This window comes from Pangasianodon hypophthalmus, chromosome 7 (assembly GCF_027358585.1).
Source record: "Pangasianodon hypophthalmus isolate fPanHyp1 chromosome 7, fPanHyp1.pri, whole genome shotgun sequence".
NCBI lineage: Eukaryota > Metazoa > Chordata > Actinopteri > Siluriformes > Pangasiidae > Pangasianodon > Pangasianodon hypophthalmus.
The window spans coordinates 10,699,865-10,722,597 of NC_069716.1; the positions used below are offsets into that span (position 1 = coordinate 10,699,865).

Consider the following 22,733-nt stretch of genomic DNA (forward strand, 5'->3'; position numbering starts at 1 on the left):
TACAGCCGTAGTTAATTATAACAATTAGCCATCCAGAAGCCTCTAAAAGACATTACATCAATTTGTGCAATTTTCCAGACTGTTTAAAGAAAAAGTCAACTTGGTGTACGTAAACTCTTGACCCACTGGAATTCTGTTATAGTGAATTAATAATAGTGAATAAATCTGTCTCTAAATGATTGTTTTAAAATTATCTCTGATATAAACAAAGTAGATGACTTGCCAAATGCGTGGTAACATGAAATGTGTGGAAAAATTGTGAAAAACTAAGCTTGAATATCTTTAGCCTAGGTGTGTGTAACCTTTTGGCCTCAACTACATTATATATAGGCCCTGGACATGACTACCCATGATGCCTGTGAAGGGGGTGTGACAACAGGATGAATCATCAGGTTGTTGGAATTGCTCTTTAAATCTCCTCAGCTAGCTGCCTTGATAGACCAAAAACATTAGCGAGGTCACCTTCGCCTCCTTCTTGCTCTCTCTGTTGACATCATGAATCACATTTGCACAGCGTGCTAATGTAATAAATGCTTTAACACAGATGCCAAGATCATAGCTAGGAATTACACTGTTTGTCAGGGATGTGAGATGGCTGAAATATTCTCATTCGAATGATTATTCTCTCACGGCTCACCAGCGAATTCATTTTTTTTTTGTCCTGCCCCCATGGCTTTGTTTAATTCCATGAGCTTCAAGTGACTTATTTTATAAATGCTTGAAAGAATAAGCACTCGATACTTACTGCATACTTGTTATACTGTCCGATAAACAGAAAGATGAATGCTCTTGCTCTTATGAATAAAGCAAAAAAAAAAAAACTCTTCAGCTTTTACGCGTGTGTCATGGCGAAGCACTGTGTAGGCGTGAACTTGCCAGCTATCTTCCGTGTGGGAGAACGTGAAGAGGTAGAATCTCCAACTACTCATGATGACACATTTGGTACTGATGTCAGTGTGCGGTGAGGCTAGTGGGGGGTGTGGGCATGAATCAGGGAGGGGCTTACGAATACGTGTAGTGTAACTGAGAACAAGCCTCCATCAGAAACCACTCAGCACCCCACACGCATGCGCTGTTTAATGGCTAGAAATTCTGAGGCTACACAAAATTGGCTACGATTACAATTTCAGTTTTGCAGCATTCCTGTAATTTTTTTTTTTTATACTGGCCACATGCTCTTCGTTTCCCCCCCTCAGAGGCACACATGATAGTTAGGGGTCACGATGGCATGTTGCACATGATCTCACTAGCCTATGGTTCAGTCCACTTTAAGAGGCTTTTAGAGGCTTTACATGTGGACGTCCCTCTTCAATTCAGACCACAGGAGACTGAGATGGTCATTGCTTTTTTTCCAACTTTTTTTATGTGTGTTTTTGTGTTTAATCATTTTTGTGTTTATTGTATGTTTGGCGCATTATCTATTGAAAGCTCTGGAAAGGTATGAACCTCCAGGAAGAGGCAAACAGTTTTTGGCTAAAATATGCTGGTACTCAGCAGAATTCATGATGCCATCAACCTTTGCTAGATCCCCTGAACCACCCGCCTCAAAACAGCCCCAAATCCTCACTGATCCAGCACCATATTTTACGCTGGGTATCAGCTACTTTTCTTTGTGTGCAGTCCCCTTTTGTTGCCAAATATGCTGATGGTATGCCTAACCAAAAAATGTCATTTGGTCTCATCTGATCACAACACATGATGCCAAACGTAGCTCTAACGACACTATGTGATGTTCAGACGTTGCTTTTTTTTTTTTTTTTTTTTGAGATACTTTGAGGAAGAGCTTCACTCTCGCATTTAAAAGTTGAGTTTGAAACTTCACTTCTAAAACTGTTTGGGTCTTTCACCATCCTCCTCGCTGTGCAGTGGGACTGTGTTTTGGCACTTAATCGTGCATAATTGTATTTTATTCCGCTATTGTATTTATATACCCATTAACTGATTAGTGCAACAGCCATCTGACTCAGGGGAAGAGGAAGTAACAGTGCTCCTGGTGAGTAAGAGAAAATAAAAAATACTATAGAGTTTACAAGAATGCAACTTGCTTGCATTTCTTTAAAATATTCTCTTGCGATGTCAATAATTTTGAGAGTTATACTTTTGACAGAATACACCATTATTCAAAGATGAACAGTTTCTCCTATTGTTCGAGTATAAAATTTGATTATCGTGTGCTTTTTATTTTATAGTCATTTTTGCTCATTTTTATGAAGGGTGCCAATCGAGTAAAATATTGTTTTGCCCCAGTTACTAAATATATAAAGAGACAACAAGCATGCTCGACATGTATCACTCTCCTTGCTTGTGTATGCACAAACCCACATAAACTAAAGGCCTAATTAAAATCACACACATCCTCAAGCATTTTTTTTTTACGCGTGAGATGTGTCACACACGGCAATTATGATTCCATTTCAACAAGCGTTTCATTCTACACCAGCTGTGTTAGCCCCTCGTCATGCTGTGCTTGTTATACACACTTGTTTCTTTCCACTGGCGTAAACTCCGTAGAAACCTTTCGCTCTGTGAAAGATTAAAAATCATAATCTCCAAAGAGATTGTGTAAATGCACTTGCAAAGCAAAGTTTCTGTACAAAGGAGATGCTCACAATAATCTGAAAAAAAGACACAGTGGCTGTTTTTCACTGTCTCATGTCACATTTTTACTCAGCTGTGTTGTACTTACAGCTGGTCCAACTTCAGCGGTCCCCATCCTCCAGGATTCATTGACATGGTTATACAACTGGCTGTTAGTTTTCTTGATTAAAATAAAGTGTGCTTTCGTAGCCGGAGTTTGAATTCTGCCTACCTCAGTTTCTTCTCATCGCATCTGTCGCCGCTTATGTTTAGGTCAACTAGACACAGATCAGTGATTACTGAACTCAGCTACTTTTGAAGAACAACAAAACATGAGCTGACCCAAACCATCCTCTAACCTTTCAAACATTAGTTTATTTCCATCCCATTCCTTCGGTTCCCTTTCCTTCACCGTGCTGGAGAGGACAGAATTTAAACTGTAATCACAAACAATGGCCTTAGAGTTAATGTTATAGAGCACCATTTGGAAGGAGAATATAACAGACATTTTCCTATATCCTTGTGTCAAGCTATTACCGTTCCAGCACTGCAAGTCAGCCTAATGTGTTTGGCCTGATCCCTAAAGAGGATGACTCATTCCATTTATCACGACCACTGAATGGAAACACTGCGTGCTCAAAATGCAGAAAAAAAAAATTCTAATTTCTTCTTACAGGCATCTCTCCTCCGCAAGCATTCTGGCCAATTAGCGGCTCATCTAATGTCATAGAGGCTTATATTCATGAAGAATGTGAAAGCAAATTTGCTGTTTTGCTTTGTTTTACAGAGATTTTATTCACAGTACTCTGGCATGCCTCAAGTTTCTCATTAGCCAGATTCAGTATTGATATGGGTTTACTCTGCCTATTTATCCATCTGCTGATAGGATTTATTGATAACGGCAAATAATAAATGGATGGATGGATCTGTGGTTGTTAAAATCTTACACATTACAGTCAAGCCCTAAAATGTTGGTGGTGAGCTGACACACCTGGTTTCATCTGCTGTGATCATGGCTTTACTTTAACTAAGCTCTGAACTGAGGACATTTACACTATATAGCCAAATGTATGTGGACACCTAACCATCTCACCCGTATGTTAGTCTTCTCCAAACTGATGCCATGAAGTTGGAAGCACGCAATTGTATAGAATATGCTGTAACATTAAGATTTCCCTTCACTGGAACTAAGAGACCCAAACTCGTTCCAGCATGACAATGCCCCTGTGCACAAAGCGAGCTCCAGGAAAACATGGTTTGCCAAGATTGAAGTAGCAGAACTCGAGCGCATAGAACCAGAGGTCTGCACAGAGCCCTGATCTCAACCCCACTGAACACCTTTTGGATGAACTGGAACGCTGACTGTGCCCCAGACCTCCTCACCCAACGTCAGAGCCTGACCTCACTAATACTCATGAATGAGCACAAATCTCCACAGCCACGTTCCACAATCTGCTGGAAAGCCTTTCCATAAGAGTGGATGTTATTATAAAAGCAAAGGTGAGGTGCTCAAAAATCTGGAACGGGATGTTCAAAAAGCACAAAGCTCACATCCCGGCTCAAGAACAGCTTCTTCCCTTAGGCCAAAAGTACCCTAAACAGCATGCATTAACTGAAGTTGGATTGCATTACCTCTCTACACCGAATCGCTCAATGTAACTGCAAAAACATTGCTTACATAGTACTTAATGCAACTTTTTGCACTGATCGGTGATGTAGAAAATCATCTTTCAACACTTGCACTACGTTCTATAATCACACTACATAATTTGCACTGTTTGTTTTACATGCATTACCTTTTTGGGCACATATGTGCAACTGCCTGCTTATGTTGTTGTCTTGTATGTTGTCTCTGTACACTGTTATGTCACTACTCTGTATTCTGAAAACATGACAGTAACGCTGACTTGACTTCACTCTTTCTAGCTATGTTAAGAGCACCCATTTTGTATAATGGTTAGACTGTTAATATCGAATGCACTAGTTGAAACTTGACACGTTACGTTTGTGAAGCCAGCTTTAGACACACTGAGGGTTAGGAGTGCAAGTCGAAAGACATCAGATGTAGGTGTCTTTACAATAAATACTGTGATGCATATCGCTTATACTGCAAAGTGCTGTGATGTAACATTTCTGCTATATCCCCCACATTTTTTTTGACATCATAATAAGTCAGAGCGGCTGGTAGCTCTCCGTAGATCTATACAAATTCTTCAGATAAGTTTATTTATTTATCCAGTGTTAATTATTAGCTGAGACACACTTTTCTCGGATAGACAAGTATGCAGTCTGGCTTTCAGTGTCTCCAGTGAGACCGGAACAAGCTGAGCATCCTGCAGCATCAGCAGCGAAGATAACTTACAGTCTTACAGCATCGTTTCAGTTCTCAGGAGCCTTGCTCATATATGTGTGTGTGTGTATATTATATATATATATATATATATATATATATATATATATATATATATATATATATATACACATACACACATACAGACACACATATTATATATTATATATAGCGTGTGTGTAAGCATATATATATAAATATATACACACACACACACACACACTATATATATACAAACACACATACATACATATATATATATATATATATATATATATATATATATATATATATATATATATATAATGGTTCAAAGGACAGTGCCGTCGAAAATGAAAGCTAACGTGACAGCCATGCTAAGCTACTTTATAGAATTAGCTAGCAACATTAGCTAAATTACACTTTGAGTATGTAGGAGTAAAACCAGGTAAAATTCAGGAGCCCTTACAAAAACTATGACATAATTGAAACTACAGTCAAAAAACTCTGCAGAGGGCTCAAATGCTTTGTCTTTTATCAAACGTTTTTTTTTTTTTTAACCCTGAAATGCCCGACACCTACTCAAACGCAGGACAGATTACATTATCTTGTGGTTAGGCTAGCTGCTATATACATTACAGCTCCATCATCTCTGAAGACCAGTCACTGGAATGCAGCTGAAAAGCTAACAAGTGACACCGTGCATGTTCTCCTGAAGCATTCAGCCGGAGTTTACTGCACATCCACAGCCACTACACTACACCTAGACACTAGCTAGCTAGTTTACTTCCAAAAACCCAGCGAAGTTTGTGACACGCCAAGTGGAGCAGGTAAAGATGCAGCACGCGAGGCAGGATAGCGCTGAATAACTAGCTAGCTAGCGACAATGCTACCTCTCTCTGCGAGGTAGCTAGCTAGCAAAGCGTTCCAGAAAACGTACACAAAGCAGGCTTAAACAGAGCCCTGTGTGTTTTGACATATTTATACATTCTTCCTAAGCGAAGAGAGCAGTTCACATACCTCGCCGCTAAAGCTGTGCACCTCCATTTTGTGCCAGGAATGCAATGGCCGGGCAAAAGGCATCATAAGGTAGAACTAGAGCCGCGTATGGCGAGCCATGCCTTCGCTGCGGAAGCTCGGCTAGCTCAGGTTCACAATGACACGCAACTCAGATGTTAGTATGAATTCAGATAGCAATGTCAGGAAGTCTGACTCTGGGATGCAGCTCGGCCAGAGACTCGCTTCAGGAGGCTCGGCTCGAGTATCGGACCATAAACGAACCCGGCCGCCTCTTTACTTTCCCATTGACACGAACATGGGCAACATGGCCGCCTCCGCGCGCCCCATAGCAACACAGCGGCGGATTGACGTCGAGTTTGACGCAACTGAGTTTAGGGCTTCCCCCTGCACAGGAGAACATCAGCTTAGCACTAATATTGAATTATTATTACATTTTCCAATAATTAATCAATTTATGAAATCATTACATATTGTCATTATGTATTATTATACATCACAATAAAAATAATAATAAGAACAACAAGAAGAATTATTATATTATTATTATTATTATTTTCATTCCTTCATTCATCTTCAGCTTTATCCTGGTCAGAGTTGCTGTAGATCCGGTGCCTATTCTAGCCAATCCACCTACTTGCAAGTTTTTGGATAGTGGGAGGAAACCAGTGAACCTGGAGGAAACCCACACGAGCACAGGGACAACATGTGAAACTCCACACAGACAGTATCCCAAGCTCAGGATTAAACTGGGACCCTGGAGCTGTGAGGCAGCGATGCTACACACTGCGCACCCATGCCACCCATTATTATTATTATTATTATTGGTAGTAGTAGTAGAAGTAGTAGTATTATTAATTCATCCTCAGCAGCAACCACTTTATCCTGGTCAGGGTCGTGGTGGATCCGGAGGCAATCCTGGGAACACTAGGCACAAGGCCGGAACACACCCAATAGCACACCTAGAAGCAGTTTAACATAGGGGCATGTTTTGGGAGTAAACCTGAGAAACCAAAGAAAACACACTCGGACATAAGGAGAACATGTGAAACTCCACACAGACAGTAACCTGAGCCCAGGATAGAACCAGTTATATTATTCAGCTCATCTGTTTCCATAGCCGTGTATGTTAACCTTCCTCTAAACCTGTTAAGACTGTAAGTTTTTGACCACAGGACACTGTTGGCTGGATATTTATTATTCATATTTACAGTTGGGTCCGTAAGTATTTGGACAGTGACAAAATTTTCGGAATTTTGCCTCTGTACATGACCACAATGGATTTTAAATGAAGCAATCAATATGTGATTGAAGTGTAGACTTTCAGCTTTAATTCGAGGGATTAAACAACAATATTGCATTAACTGTGTTTGAATTGCAGCCATTTTTTTTGCACAGACCCTCCATTTCCACAGATGCAAATCCTTTGCAGTCAATGACTGCCTGAAGTCTGTAACCCATGGACATCACCAAATGCTGAGGTTCCTCCCTTGAGATGCTTTGCCAGGCCTTTACTGCAACTTGGCCGTTTAAGAACATTCCATTTCTTTGCCTTAAGAAGCTCTTGGGTTGCTTTCACAGAATGTACTGTGAAGCACCATCCTATCAGTTTTGCAGCATTTGACTGAATCTGAGCAGAAAATATAGCTCTATATACTTCAGAATTCATCCTGCTACTTCTATCAGCAGTCACTTCATCAGGAAACACCAGTGACCCAGTTCCATTGGCAGCCATACATGCCCATGCCATAACACTGCCTCCACCATATCTGACAGATGATGTGGTATGCTTTGGATCATGAGCCTTTCTTTCCTTCTCCATACTCTTCTCTTCCCATCATTCTGGTACAAGTTAATCTAGGTTTTGTTTGTCCAAAGAATCTTGTTCCAGAACTGGGCAGGTTTTTTTTTTTTTTAGATGTTTTTGGGCTTTATGTTCTTGAGTGTTACCAGTGGTTTGCGTCTTGAGGTAAACCCTCTGTATTTACATTCATGAAGGCTTTTTTTCATTGTAGACTTTGACATTGATACTCTTACGTCCTTGAGAGTGTTCTTGACTTGGCAAGATGTTGGAAAAGGAAAAGGAAAGAATTCTGCGATCATCCAATTTAGTTGTCTTCTGTGGTCTTCCAGGTCTTTTGGTGTTGCTGAGCTTGCCAGTGCATTCCTTCTTTTTAAGAATGTAGAATGCAAATTGTTTTGGCCACTCTTGAAGTTTCTGCTGTTTCTCTAATAGGTTTATTTTGTTTTTTTCAGCCTAATGATGGCCTCCTTCATTTGCATCAACACCTCTTTGGACCCATATTGAGAGTTCCCATGAACAGCTACCAAATGCTCTCCAGAACTACAGAACTTTTATCTCCTTAATCTGTCATTAAATCATGAGGAAACAAGCCACGCCTTGCCATGACACTGCTTATCAGTCAATTATCCAATTACTTTTGAGCCTGTGAAAATGGGGGGACTATGTAAAAAATGGCTGTAATTCCTAAATGGTTAATGCAATATTTTTGTTGAACCCCTTGAATTAAAGCTGAAAGTCTACACTTCAATGACATCTTGTTTGCTTCATTTCATATCCATTGTGCTAGTGTACAAAGGCAAAATTACGAAAAATTGTGTCACTGCCCACATACTTATGGGTCCAACTGTAGGTTAATTGTCTGTTCTCACACAGCATTGGCACTGAGGTGTTTAAAACTGGTGCCAGTGCAACACCCACTAATATTCCACTCCCATCTCAGCGTCACTGCTGTGCTGTTGAGAAAGGTGTAAGCTAGCTTACTAACCTCCGAATTCAGCTTAGCCTCACTAATATATTATGAAGTCCTGAGCACTTTTAACTTACTGCTTCATGGCTACTCTCTCAGTAAGATAAATTCCTCAAATGGTATTTTATACCACTACTATGCTAATGGCACATGACTCCTCCTTTTTCCTCGCTCAGACACTCACCTGAAACAGAATCCCAGCCAGATTGAGCAGCTATATATCCTGGCAAATGAATCCCCTCATCAAATCTTGTCATCTCTCTCTTGTCATCTTGTCATAACACCATCTTTGGTGCAGTTCAGGACAACAAGCTATCGTTCTCTCTTCATACTGCTAATCTAATCTAGTCATGTAGGTATCTCCTTTACAGCATCAGGAGAATCTTGCCCCTCTCTCCATAGAGCCCACTCAATTGCTTGTTCAGTCCATTGTTATCTCAGGAGTGGACTACTGCAGCTCACTCTGGGCAGGTCTTCCCCTGCATTTCATTAAACCCCCGGATCTGATCCAGTATACAGCTGCACACCTTGTTTAATCTCCCACAAGTTCTCCCACATCTGCCTCCTTCTCACTGCCCATATCAGACTTAGAAATTCTGATGTTTGCCTACAAAACCAAAAAACAGGCCATCTCCCTGTATCATGATCTCTTTCAGCCACACGCATGCCTCGACTTCCCTCAACACACCAAGGAAGACAAGCATCCCAACTGTACTCTACTGTTTTCACTTGTAGCTCCTTCCATATTAACTTCTCTTTTAACAGGTGTCTTTTAGGTGTATTTTATTTTATTGTACAACTGGTATTTGTATTAGCGTGAAGATATATTTCTTGATGGACACTACAAAGCACTTCTGTATGTCATTCTGGATATAACCTGCTTCCAAATGATGAAAATGTAAATATACTGATAACTTTTTCAGTAAGTATAAGATAGAGCAAGGGATCAGGAAGCACTTTTGAGTATAAATTCTACTATACTGTAACAGAAACCATTTCACACCTTGCATAATCAAAAAACTGTTTATATATAAAAATTTGGTTGCAACTGATTACATCCAAGCTTGTCAAATAAAGGCAAGAGTATGTATGGCTCAGGTACACTATCAATATATATTATGTAAAAGATTATCGCTACATTTTATAGCTTAAATACTGAAGGTCTGATTATCAACACCTCAAATAAACAGAAGTTTAAATAAAACAGTACGCAAGGAAAACACATGGGCATCAGACACAGCATTCTGTTGTTCTCCAGCAAAAGTAAAGACAGAGAAGAAACTCAAGTTAGAGAAGTTTATTGACTTAGGATCGGATTTATCCATCTGATATGCAGCAAAAAAAGGCTGCAGTGGGTCTGTTACAGTTCTTGGGAGTCTACCACAGGTACGGTGTAGTGAGTGTCCGTGTATGTGTGTGTAGAGGAGAGGATGGACTACTGTCCCATAGGCTCGGCGTCCCCCTCCCCCTCTGATACAGAGGAATCCTTCTGATTGGAGCTCATCTCGATGCTAGACTCAGCATTCCTTTCTGGACTCGACGCAAAGTCTTCTTCCACTTGGTGAGGTAGGCTGGCTAAAAGCTCCTACCATAGACATTGCATGATGCATGATAAGAAAAAAGCATAGATTTTTTTTATTAATTTTTATACATTTTAAGTGTAGATTTTTCCCATAATGGTGTTTTGCTCTACATACTTGCTGCTTTTCTGTGTCACTGCTCTTCAGCGCAGACAGTAGGCTTTTAGTGAAGGTCCTCAGCTCATGGTACTTCTGTTTTTGTCTCTCGAGCTCACTCTCAAGGTATTGGACTTCCTCATGCTAAGACACACATGGCAGGATACATTTCAAACATTTAAACTAACTTATATGCATTCATTATCTTAATTGGGATTAAAGCAAAGAATGAAAAGCAGTGCTATAAGCAGATAACAAGGACATAACTAGAAACAAAATTACCGCCCAAAAAAATGCAGAATATTACAGAAGGCCTTGACTCCCCAGGTTTATTCTTGGATAGTTTGTCATTACGATCATTATTAATTCCACTTGCATTTGTACACCAAACTCAAACTACAGTTACTGCTTTATTTAAAATATTTATTATAGATAAATTATGAATTTTTAAATAATTGCAAAACATTACAAGCTACATGTCAATAAATTATACTAATTAAAAGCAAAACTGATGCTTGCAAATTATTTGTCCCATTACAATTTGTATGCAAAGCTTGGTGAAGCTTTTGGCGTCTGAGAGCAGAAAGCAGAGAAGAGCAAATTCCTAATCTTGTCAGCCATGTGGAAACATTTTTTTTCATTGAGGGAGAGGATTATAGTTGAGTGACAGCAAACAGTTTTAGGCGTGTCTGGCCTGCGTCATGTGTGCCAAGGGGAAATCACTGATGCAGTTAATGATCAGTTTTGATTCAATTTGTTTGTGTGTTGATCGGACATTAAGAAGTCTTCGTGTTCTAGTGTGACTATGGTTTATGTTGATTTGGTTCTCCCTTCTCTTCATGCAGGCATTTAGGAACAGACAATAATTATTATTCATTGCATGTTTTTAAGAGTTCTCTACAAAATTCATATAGCATCAATTTTCCAGGGTAGACTTGGGCACATCTGCGGTCAGTGGCAAGGCTAGATAGGAAATCCTGACCTTTGAAATTTGATTGGCTGATAGTAGCTGTGTTTCTGCACAATACAATCTGCTCCCCATTGCATTTATTAACAACTAGTAGCAGCAGCAGTAGTAACAAGAAGAACAAATAGAAGAAAAAAATTCATTAAAATGAAATTATATTTAATAGTTATTATAATTTAAGTAACTACTTACTTTGTACTCTAAAAGATTATGCATGTGTTCCATATCAGTGGCCATCACATCACTGTCATCTTCATCATCATCACCTTCATCAATTATTTCAATCTTCTGTTTAGAAATTTAATCATAGTACAGTGTGAACTCATGCAGCTAAATATATGGCAAAGCCTACTTATAGAAGGCTAAATGTATTTATTTATTTATTCCTCCCATCCTACATTCATTTATTTATTTATTAGTATAGTATTTTTTTTAGCATAACAATGAAGAAACTATACTATAAAATAAAGACAAATACAGTAACTGCCATTATGTATACAGTATATACACACATACAAACATATATACACACACATTGATTATCTCATTACTATGGCACCTGCCAAGGGGTGGGATATATTAGGCAGCAAGTAAACAGTCAGTTCTTGAAGTTGATGTGTTGGAAGCAGGAAAAATGGGCAAGCGTAAGGATCTGAGTGACTTTGACGAGGGCCAAATTGTGATGGCTAAACGACTGGGTCAGAGTAAAAACGGCAGGTCTCCAAAACGGCAGGTCTAGTGTGTATGTGTGTGTGTGTGTGTGTGTGTGTGTGTGTGTGTGTGTGTGTATATATATTTATACACACACAGATAGATACACTATATTACCAAAAGTATTCAGTCACCCATCCAAATGATCAGAATCAGGTGTCCTAATCACTTGGCCTGGCCACAGGTGTATAAAATCAAGCACTTAGGCATGCAGACTGTTTTTACAAACATTTGTGAAAGAATGGGCCGCTCTCAGGAGCTCAGTGAATTCCAGCGTGGAACTGTCATAGGATGCCACCTGTGCAACAAATCCAGTCGTGAAATTTCCTCGCTCCTAAATATTCCACAGTCAACTGTCAGCTTTCTCATAACAAAATGGAAGAGTTTGGGAACAACAGCAACTCAGCCACAAAGTGGTAGGCCACGTAAACTGACGGAGAGGGGTCAGCGGATGCTGAAGCGCATAGTGCAAAGAGTCGTCGACTTTCTTCACAGTCAATTGCTACAGAGCTCCAAACTTCATGTGACCTTCAGATTAGCCCAAGTACAGTACGCAGAGAGCTTCATGGAATGGGTTTCCATGGCCGAGCAGCTGCATCCAAGCCACACATCACCAAGTGCAATGCAAAGCGTCGGATGCAGTGGTGTAAAGCACGCCGCCACTGGACTCTAGAGCAGTGGAGACGCGTTCTCTGGAGTGAGGAATCACGCTTTTCCATCTGGCAATCTGATGGACGAGTTTGGGTTTGGAGGTTGCCAGGAGAACGGTACATTTCGGACTGCATTGTGCCAAGTGTGAAATTTGGTGGAGGAGGAATTATGGTGTGGGGTTGTTTTTCAGGAGTTGGGCTTGGCCCCTTAGTTCCAGTGAAAGGAACTTTGAATGCTTCAGGATACCAAAACATTTTGGACAATTCCATGCTCCCAACCTTGTGGGAACAGTTTGGAGCGGGCCCCTTCCTCTTCCAACATGACTGTGCACCAGTGCACAAAGCAAGGTCCATAAAGACATGGATGACAGAGTCTGGTGTGGATGAACTTGACTGGCCTGCACAGAGTCCTGACCTGAACCCGATAGAACACCTTTGGGATGAATTAGAGCGGAGACTGAGAGCCAGGCCTTCTCGACCAACATCAGTGTGTGACCTCACCAATGCGCTTTTGGAAGAATGGTCAAAAATTCCTATAAACACACTCCTCAACCTTGTGGACAGCCTTCCCAGAAGAGTTGAAGCTGTAATAGCTGCAAAAGGTGGACCGACATCATATTGAACCCCGTGGGTTAGGAATGGGATGGCACTTAAGTTCATATGTGAGTCAAGGCAGGTGACCGAATACTTTTGGTAATATAGTGTGTATATATATATATATATTAGTGTTATATTTCACTGGAACTAAGGGGCCAAGCCCAACTCCTGAAAAACAACCCCACATCATAATTCCTCCTCCACCAAATTTCACACTCGGCACAATGCAGTCCAAAATGTACCGTTATCCTGGCAACCTCCAAACCCAGACTCGTCCATCAGATTGCCAGATGGAAAAGTGTGATTCATCACTCCAGAGAACGCGTCTCCACTGCTCTAGAGTCCAGTGGCGGCGTGCTTTACACCACTGCATCCGACGCTTTGCATTGCACTTGGTGATGTGTGGCTTGGATGCAGCTGCTCGGCCATGGAAACCCATTCCATGAAGCTCTCTGCGTACTGTACTTGGGCTAATCTGAAGGTCACATGAAGTTTGGAGCTCTGTAGCAATTGACTGTGAAGAAAGTCGACGACCTCTTTCAACTATGCGCTTCAGCACCCGCTGACCCCTCTCCGTCAGTTTACGTGGCCTACCACTTCGTGGCTGAGTTGCTGTTGTTCCCAAACTCTTCTGTTTTGTTATGATAAAGCTGACAGTTGACTGTGGAATATTTAGGAGCGAGGAAATTTCACGACTGGATTTGTTGCACAGGTGGCATCCTATGACAGTTCCACGCTGGAATTCACTGAGCTCCTGAGAGCGGCCCATTCTTTCACAAATGTTTGTAAAAACAGTCTGCATGCCTAAGTGCTTGATTTTATACACCTGTGGCCAGGCCAAGTGATTAGGACACCTGATTCTGATCATTTGGATGGGTGACTGAATACTTTTGGTAATATAGTGTATATACACACACACACACACACACACACACACACACACAGATAGATAGATAGATAGATAGATAGATAGATATAGATATTTATAGATATAGGTTTTCTTTTCATGGCATCAAATAATTTTTCTTATAAACTAATTTCAGCAGAAGCTGTGTCAGATGTCTAATATAATGGGAAAAAAATACATTAAATCAGGAGTGCTCAAACATTTAACTGGTATTGCATGTGCACAGGCTGAGTATACGCAATGCTGCATTGGCAAGAATGCAAACACACATACACTTTAAATACTATGCATATACATATGTGAAATATACTATAGCCTACCACATTTCCAGCAAGAGCAGAACTATTCAGCCCATCATTCCCATCATCATTCTCCCTCAGATAAGAGTCACTCGTTCCATCTTTAAAGAAATGAACATTTGAACATTCATTCTAAATTCCAGACCAAACATAAAACACAAAAATCATAATGACTGAAAAAGGTTTGACCAACAGAGACGTAATTACTGACAGTTAAATACACTCTGAAATAGAATTTCTCCCACCTTCAGATAAACAAAGCGACACGGCATCATTCTGCTCGCTGTCCTGTGGTGGCTCAATAAACTTAGGCTTGTCTCCCTCAGGGGTCAAAGGTGATGGGAGCTCTCCACTGGCTACTTTAGGAAAGGTCGCTGGCCCACCTTTGGGAGGTGGAATATCAATGCCCATCAGTCGATACTTCCTCCTGCGATTACCGATCCACGTCTGACATAAAAAGTTGAACGAGAAATGTTCAATAACAAATAAAGTGTGTTGCATTTACTATATTTTAATATTTTAATATAAGGTATAAAATTAAGCAATTGTAGCAGTTTGTTTCATGCCGCCAAATTTTTCTATTGTCGATACAATACCAGTATCAGAGCTCCACCACATGGCTGTATTCTTTAAGCTGAGACATCTTACTTTTGTGCTGGTCCTGAGCTTGAGTTACTGTCTGTTTCACATGTTCTCCCCATTTCTGTCTGGGTTTCCTCCAGGCTCTCCAGTTTCCTCCCACCTCCCAAAAACATGCTAGTAGCTGGACTGGCTATGCTAAATTACCCCTAGGTGTGAAAGAGTGTGTGAATGTGTGTGCACGGTGCTCTGTGATGGATTGGGGTTTCATCCCAAGTGCATTCCTACCTATCTCTCTCTCTTTAACAGGAAAGTATTGGCGCACTCACTGTTGTTTGTTTGGGCTGCTCGCAACATTTAATACAAGTCTACAAACTAGTGAGCATGTGTGGTAGACAAGTGTATAAAACTCTATGGGCCTTTAAAAATGTTTTGTTCGACCAAATCAATTCACAAGTATTGAGTAATATATCCTAAATCCAATAGGCATTTATAAGAATACTTGATTAGTCATCTGGCTAATCTATTTCAACTTAAACACCTCCCTTGTTGACACAAGAATGCCTGTCAATATCAAGCAAAGTCAGGAAATTCATCAGTTAAGAGCACACATCTCTGGCATGTGTTAAAAAATATCAGTGTATTATATTGGGAAACATATTAAATCTGACTTCATGCTGATTCACTGATGGTGATATCTATAGCATACCCATAAAAGCCTTTCCTTCTTTAAACCTTTGTAAACAGAACCAAAGAAAAACACTTAAGCATCCAGAAATGACTAACACGAGGTAACCTACAGACCTTAATAATTTCACTGTCCACACTGAGCTCAGTGGCAGCTGCTGCAATCTTCTCTCTGCACACAGAGCCCAGACTGGTCATGCCGTTGTCCCAGTACCTCTTTAGTGTGTACAGATCTTCGTCAGTAAACTGGGTCCTATCCTGGAGCTACACAGAAACAAGATTTAGAAAGGTTGCTTTTTCACATCCTGGACACGAGAGCAAGGCATCATAGGAAGAAATCAGTGCACTCACCGTTCTTTTACGGGAGTTGCTAAGAAGCCAGGGAGATGACATGATACTTACCTAAGAAACAACACAAAACATCTCATGAATAACCTCCAGTCACTAAACAATCTAGCCATCCTGTCCCATAATGCTTGCCAACAATACTTTCAAAATGTTCAAAGGTTTTGTTAAAAGATGCAATCAATCCCCTTTAACAACATAAACAAAATTAACAAGTAAAATTTTCTAAAACATGGTTACACTGTCAGCTATAGGCATGCACTGATAATCAGTTATATACTGTATTTATACCATGATATTCAACACCATAGATATGCATATTAGAAACATATTAGATGTGATTGCACACTAATGATGCCAGTTAATCTATCCTAGCAAAATAAAATATTTGCTAAGAAATTTGCAGAGAAATCTGACTAGCTAACTTAGCTAATGATTAACAGTAAACACACAAGCTAAAATCAGTTAGTCTTAAAACTCTGAAAGCAAGTAAATAAAACTTTTAAATATAAATAGTCATTATTTGATCAATTCCTACTCTAACTTGCATGGAAACTGAACAGTTATGTGGATTTGTACAAACTGACAGTGTATGAACTTTCGTAGGCTATTGATTATACTCTTGCCAGTTAAACTTATCTAAGATTCGGTCACTGAAGTGACAGCAGAAATCGCTCGACATCGCAAGCTGAAAACGTGCTCAATTTTATGTGTGAAACAGAGATAGCAAAAAAGAATTGCTTCACTAAAATTTGGTCAAGAAGGCTTTGTCCATTTTTAAGAAAGAGCCACACATTTTCTCTCAGTTACGGCCTAGTTTCCATTGGATTCACTTGTTAAATTTCACCACCAAACTGCCGATAAAAATCACAGATCGGCTTTAACTGATCGTGGCTATTGTAAACTTTTTTCCACCCACATGCACAACAGTAGGCTTCACTAGGCTTCTATACACACTGTATTCTCAAACTACATGACATCTGTCAAAAACGTGTGTGGGACAGGGGTGGGAGGTATGTCCGCACCCATAATTTTGTGCCAGCTTGTTTGCAGGAAACATGGCACACTTGAGCATTTTCATTCTATCTGTACTACGAATTGTTTAGAGACAGAGCTGGGAGAGGGAACACTGCTGGTGGCCTCACAGTGCTGTAGAATGTCTCATCAGCTCTCTAATCTATAATATGTACATCTGATTCAACATGCATGATGCTGTTGGACACATTAAACCGTCACTGCTCCTGTGTCCCTTTCACTATTCTGCTGCCTTTTAGAAAGCATCCTGAGACCCACTGTCTTCTGAGGTAAGTTATTTTGGCAAAAACTAAAGAAAAACTTTACTTTTAAAACCTTAAGGTCATCATAAATTTTTATTCATTAGTCCAGAAGGTCAATACAATGAAAACATAGTGGACTGAAATATAGTTTTATAAATGTGTCTTTTACATTTATAAAAAGCTAATTGTCATAATGCATACTAAAAGGCACAACTTTAATGATCTTAATTTAAGAGGAAGGACATCTAATCTCAGACCACTGTGGCTAGTCATCAGTCAACATCGAGAGTTGTATTTAGAACCGAGTTATGCCCGCTTAGTGAGGGTTTAATACTAACTAATACTAATTTAATTGCTAACCCTGGTATTCAGACCTCAGACATAACTCCAGACTTTAGCGCTATTCAGAAGTTATGCGTGAGTTATTCAAGCAGGGTTGAGTTCGAGTAAAACTGAGGCATGTCTCAGTTACATGTGATTATGAACTTGGACTTAAGCCCATTTTCTTGCACAATATTGGCTTGAGCAAAAACCAGTATTAAGTCCAGCACCACTGTGACAGTTTGATGTAGGCACAATATAAAATATTGGTCCTATAAAACCAATGGAATTCCATTTTGACACAAATGCAGACCATATGGCCAAAAGTAAGTGGCCACCTGGCCATCACACCCATATGTGGGCCTTCTTCAAACTGTTTTTGGAAGCACACAGTTGTCTAGAATGTCTTTGTTTGCTGTAGCATTAAGATTTCTCTTCACTGGAACTAAGAGGCCCAAACCTGTTCCAGCATGACAACGCCCCTGATATGATTAATATCATGTTAGTCTTTTTATTTTAAATTGTCTCTTGCTTTTAGGTTATACTGTATTGCATTTGACACTAATGAAAAAAATGCTACTTCCTTCTTCGGTCCACATTTTCTATACCTGATTTTTTCCCCCAGGTGTTTGTGTTTAAAGGCAGTGGTCTAGAAGCTGTTGAAAAACCCTGTCTCTGACACTGCTACTCAGGAAAAATCTGGCAAACTTGGAGGCGTGAAGTACACCCAGGTGATCTGCATAATCTGAACGGGGAGCACATAAAAACAGCTTAAGCAGCTGCATAGACAAAGTCTGGATACAAATAAATTTACCTGTATTCACCTATTTTTATAGGAATCTAAAAATGACTACTGGTTCTTGATTTAAATTTAAATGGAACGTGATACTGGAGTCTTTTACAAGGTATAAGGTATAATACTTAAACGTTTAGAGTATTATACCTTTGGTGTTTCATTTAAACACACATGTAATCTACAAATCAATTAATTCTTTAAACAATGCTTTGTGTTGAACAGGATCAGGAGTTACTGTGTAAAAATAGCTAACGTTTTATTATTTATCTTATACATGTTCTTACATATACTATTAAAAGGTCCATATAAATAACTCTAAAAATTTTCTAGCCATATTTTGATAACATGTTATTTACCAAGTGGATTTAAGAGCTCTGCTTTACTCCATAATAACTGAACATGAGGGCTGATTTGTGCTTGATTGATCTTTGCTAGCATGAAGGGGTGCACTAACAAAATGCTGTAATCCTGGTTGTTGGGGCTGAGCATGCACACACACTTTGAGCACAAGCTTTTTACATTCGGAACTACTTTTTGATCACAGTGGTCATGTGCCCCATTCAATGTCATCCAACTGACAATGCCAAAATCATTAAGCAGCAATTAGGCAGTTTTAATGCCCCCTGTCTGAAACCTCATGGTCATAGCCTGCGTGATGAAGTTTTTTGATAAATAACACTCAACCATGACAGAAAGTATTTGTAAATCAGAAAGTAAATCTCTTTCAAACTTACTAGTAACAGACATTTCAGGAATTTTACATAAATTCCTTACAAAACTCTTCAGAGAACAGCTGCTTTTCTCCAAAGTGGTGTATGTTTAATTAGTCAGATTCTCTATAACTATCTTTACTTCTGGCATTATCATATAACGCAACAGTGATACTTAAAAAATAAGAGTATTTATCAAGAATTTATCAAATATTTATCAATATCTATTTATCGAGTAGCAAATCATGCTAATAACAAATAGGAACCAATGTTCACTATACCTTGAGATTGGGTATTCTTGATGAAGAGGACTCTGCAAAGTGTCTTATTGGATAGCTGCCACTGGAGCCCGAATCAAGCAGCAAAGCACTGCTGGTTTGGCACCCTTTTTCTCCAAAACACACAGAATTGGGGGAACTGTGTGCCACCTCCAGCAGGTTCCTTGCCGTCACAGTGTACATACCCTGGCTATTAATTGTTGAAGACTCTTCTGTTGAGATCCTACTGTTTTGCACTCCAGTAACATTGCTACTTGCAGATTTGCTGAGCTGCATCTGGGAGCCCATGTTGGCCAGCTCTTCTTCCCTCGCATACTCGTCGTCTGCATCCCCTGTTTCCATTGCAATTGAAAAAGTTTCTGATGAATCAGGCACACACGTTTTTCTTATCCTGTGATCTTGACTCGTTTCACTGGAAGGACGTTGTGAGGTCTCCGCTAACCCAGCAATGGTGAACACCTGCTGGATCCTGACCCCGCTTTCTGCAGTACTTGCTGGGGGAGTTCGGTGTAGGTTCGTCACTGTTTGACGGTGTGAAGTTGGGGGCCATTGCTGGTGCTGTGGAGCACCACATTGCTTCACCCAGCTGGGGGCAACTGATGACAGCTCTCGAGGCAACCTTTTCATCTGACTAAACATGAAGGTGCTGGAGTTGGGGATATGAGGAGATTTGCGTTGGAGGGACACCACATCTGGGTGCAAGACAAGCCGAGATTGCAGACTTGATTCAGTATTAGGATTTAATGGTACTACTTTTGCGGCTGCCCTGCTCTGGGATGAAGACTCTACGCGGTTGACAATGCGTGGGAGAGAGTAGGCACCAGTCACTATTACATCATTGCTGTTTTTGGATCCATTAGAGGACGGAGAGGAGGAGGAGGAGGAGGAGGAAGATGAAGATGAAGGGCAGGAGGCTTGGGGAGAAAGGAGGTGAACTGTAGACGGCCCACGCTGAACACTACGCACAGCAGCCATATCTGTCGTTAATACCGGGCCAAGAGTTCCTCCAGCACCGACAATGGCATGGTTAGACAAACCAACCATTCCATTCTTATCGGCTTTGGAAGCCAGTTTTCGTCTCTTGTTGCCTACCCATGTCTGCAAAGCCACAAATAGGAAACTATTAACGCAAGATCCACTTAGGTTTTTCCTATTACTGACCGCTCAACTTGTATCAACTTGCTCTAGAGTCTATTCTGAAAACTTTCCCTATCAAAATCATCGAGGGAACTAACCTTTAATAAACTCAATCAAGTGTTGAGCAACAGTACGTGACTTAACCTCTGTGGGAGATACACTGGTAAAGGATCATTACTACTGACCTTCTTACACATAATTCTGACACCAAAGTAAACTCTTAAAATTCCCACCAGATTTACAAATGTTTTGAAAACACTTATTTTCTTCATACGCAAGTGCGTATATTGATCAATGTCAATCACCTGTAATTTGTCAAGCATGTTCTTCAGAGTCCACAGAGAGCTGAAAATAACAAAATTACATCACGTCCTAAGAAATGGACATGGGAACATGTGTAGAACTGTGTTTGGGATGAGTATTTAATATCTGATAAGCAGAAGTACTCTCACTGGCCACTTTAATAGGAACACCCATACTTAGTGCTTATTCATGCAATTATCCAATCAGCCATGTCATCATGTGACAGCAGCACAAAGCATAAACTCATGCAGATACAGACCAAGAGCTTCATTTAATGTTCACATCAAACATCAGAACAAGGAAAAATATGATCTCAGTGACTTTGTCTGTGGCATGGTTGTTGGTGCCAGGCAGTATTTCAGAATCTGCTAATGTCCTGGCATTTTCACATGCAACACTCTCTGGAGTTTACACAGAACAGTGTGAAAAACAAACACACACCCAGTGAGGGGCAGTTCTGCAGGTGGGAGCACTTTGTTGATGAGAGAGGCCATCCACAAAGTGTTTCTGCCCTCAGAACTGCCACTCACTGAATTTCGTTTGTTTCTCGCACCAGTCTGTGTGAACAAGAAGAATAGGATCATCATTTTTTTTCTCCAATTCCTTGAGTTCAACAAAACATTTCCCCAAGATCAACTGAGCCATAAAGTCCACTGAATAAGCAGAGACTTACCCGGACCACACTGAAGTCAAGCTTGGTCTCCTGAGCACACTGAAGAATTAGCTGGAAGCAGCTTTTGCTTTGATTAGTCATCCCATTTTCATAGTAACGCTCAAGGATACGCTGTTGCTCAGCAGTGAACACAGACCGCAGATTCATCTAAAGAATAAATGGGGTATATTTATATTAACAATTTTATAGGAGCATACATTCTCTTTTAAAATTGACACCAGTCTCTTTTATTGTTGAAGCTACAATGCACAGGACTTTTTAATTAAAAAAAAATAAAAAAAACAAGTCAGACATCACAGTGACAGACAAGTTACTAAATGGCTTTCCACAATTAGCTTGTAGTAAATTTTTTTTCTACCAGAGAGAGAGGGGGGGGGGGGGGGGTCAAATATCAAAATCTTACACACAGCAGCTTTAAAAAGCAGATGGTCAGTCATATGGCGAATCATCCAAATCATTTCACACCCAGGCACCCCACTCAGGTTTTATTCATGTATGCACAGTACTCACAGTATGCACACCCCGCTTCTCCTGCCATGCTTCCATGCTTCAGGCGAGGTGAGAATGAGATCCCGGCCACTGCACTCCGGTAAGCCATTCAGCATGCACAGGATCACAAATGAGCTCCCTTTTACTTCGCTGATCTTTTTTTGAACAACTCATTACAATTTGGCAAGATCTAACATATTATGGGGCTATCTGATGGGGATCTTCACTCTGTGGCATGACTTGACCGTAGGTGTATTGGCTCTCAAGGCACCAGATTAAACTATGTCTGTAACACAAGATAGGGAATAAGAAGAAGTGTGCACTGGTGAACAAACAATCTCCCACCCTTTACATCAGTGTTCTGATGTGTAACAAAGCACATGGATATTTCTCAAATGTCTAATGAACACTTCACGACTGCCCAGAATAGCAAAGAATTAGTGTTTTTTCAGCCTCATCTCTATCCACTACATCTGTAGCATACGGTTAATAGTTACCACAGACAAGAATTTCAGCACATTTCTCTTTACGGACAAAAGAAAAAAAAACCTTGAGACTCACTTATACTAGAAGAATGTTGAATTCGGTCAATAAACATTTAAAATGTTTAAAACGCTTTCCTGAAGGTCGTGTGATA

General features: G+C 40.1%; 2 protein-coding genes across 9 annotated transcripts in view; both read right to left on the minus strand.

Annotated features, from left to right (window-relative positions):
* Positions 1–6,266, minus strand: part of rps6kal (ribosomal protein S6 kinase a, like) — a 36,108-nt gene extending 29,842 nt beyond the window's left edge. For 2 of the 3 annotated variants that reach the window (XM_053235457.1, XM_053235458.1), the window contains exon 1: positions 5,927–6,266. In XM_053235457.1, coding sequence (XP_053091432.1) covers positions 5,927–5,992 — 66 coding nt within the window. In that variant the 5' untranslated portion in view covers positions 5,993–6,266. The remainder of the gene's footprint in view (positions 1–5,926) is intronic. The other variant, XM_026940499.3, reaches the window with a different exon arrangement.
* A 3,710-nt stretch (positions 6,267–9,976) lies between these two features.
* hdx (highly divergent homeobox) overlaps positions 9,977–22,733 on the minus strand; it is a 35,858-nt gene continuing 23,101 nt past the window's right edge. For 2 of the 6 annotated variants that reach the window (XM_026940556.3, XM_026940554.3), the window contains exons 2-11: positions 22,118–22,382; positions 21,608–21,754; positions 19,498–20,592; positions 16,119–16,169; positions 15,885–16,031; positions 14,747–14,948; positions 14,523–14,602; positions 11,530–11,625; positions 10,392–10,514; positions 9,977–10,279 (exon numbers count right to left, since the gene is read on the minus strand). In XM_026940556.3, coding sequence (XP_026796357.3) covers positions 10,130–10,279; positions 10,392–10,514; positions 11,530–11,625; positions 14,523–14,602; positions 14,747–14,948; positions 15,885–16,031; positions 16,119–16,169; positions 19,498–20,592; positions 21,608–21,754; positions 22,118–22,153 — 2,127 coding nt within the window. In that variant the 5' untranslated portion in view covers positions 22,154–22,382 and the 3' untranslated portion in view covers positions 9,977–10,129. Of the gene's footprint in view, positions 10,280–10,391; positions 10,515–11,529; positions 11,626–14,522; positions 14,603–14,746; positions 14,949–15,884; positions 16,032–16,118; positions 16,170–19,497; positions 20,593–20,936; positions 20,977–21,375; positions 21,444–21,607; positions 21,755–22,117; positions 22,383–22,733 lie in introns of those variants that run through there. The other 4 variants (XM_034306031.2, XM_053235578.1, XM_034306030.2 and 1 more) reach the window with 4 other exon arrangements.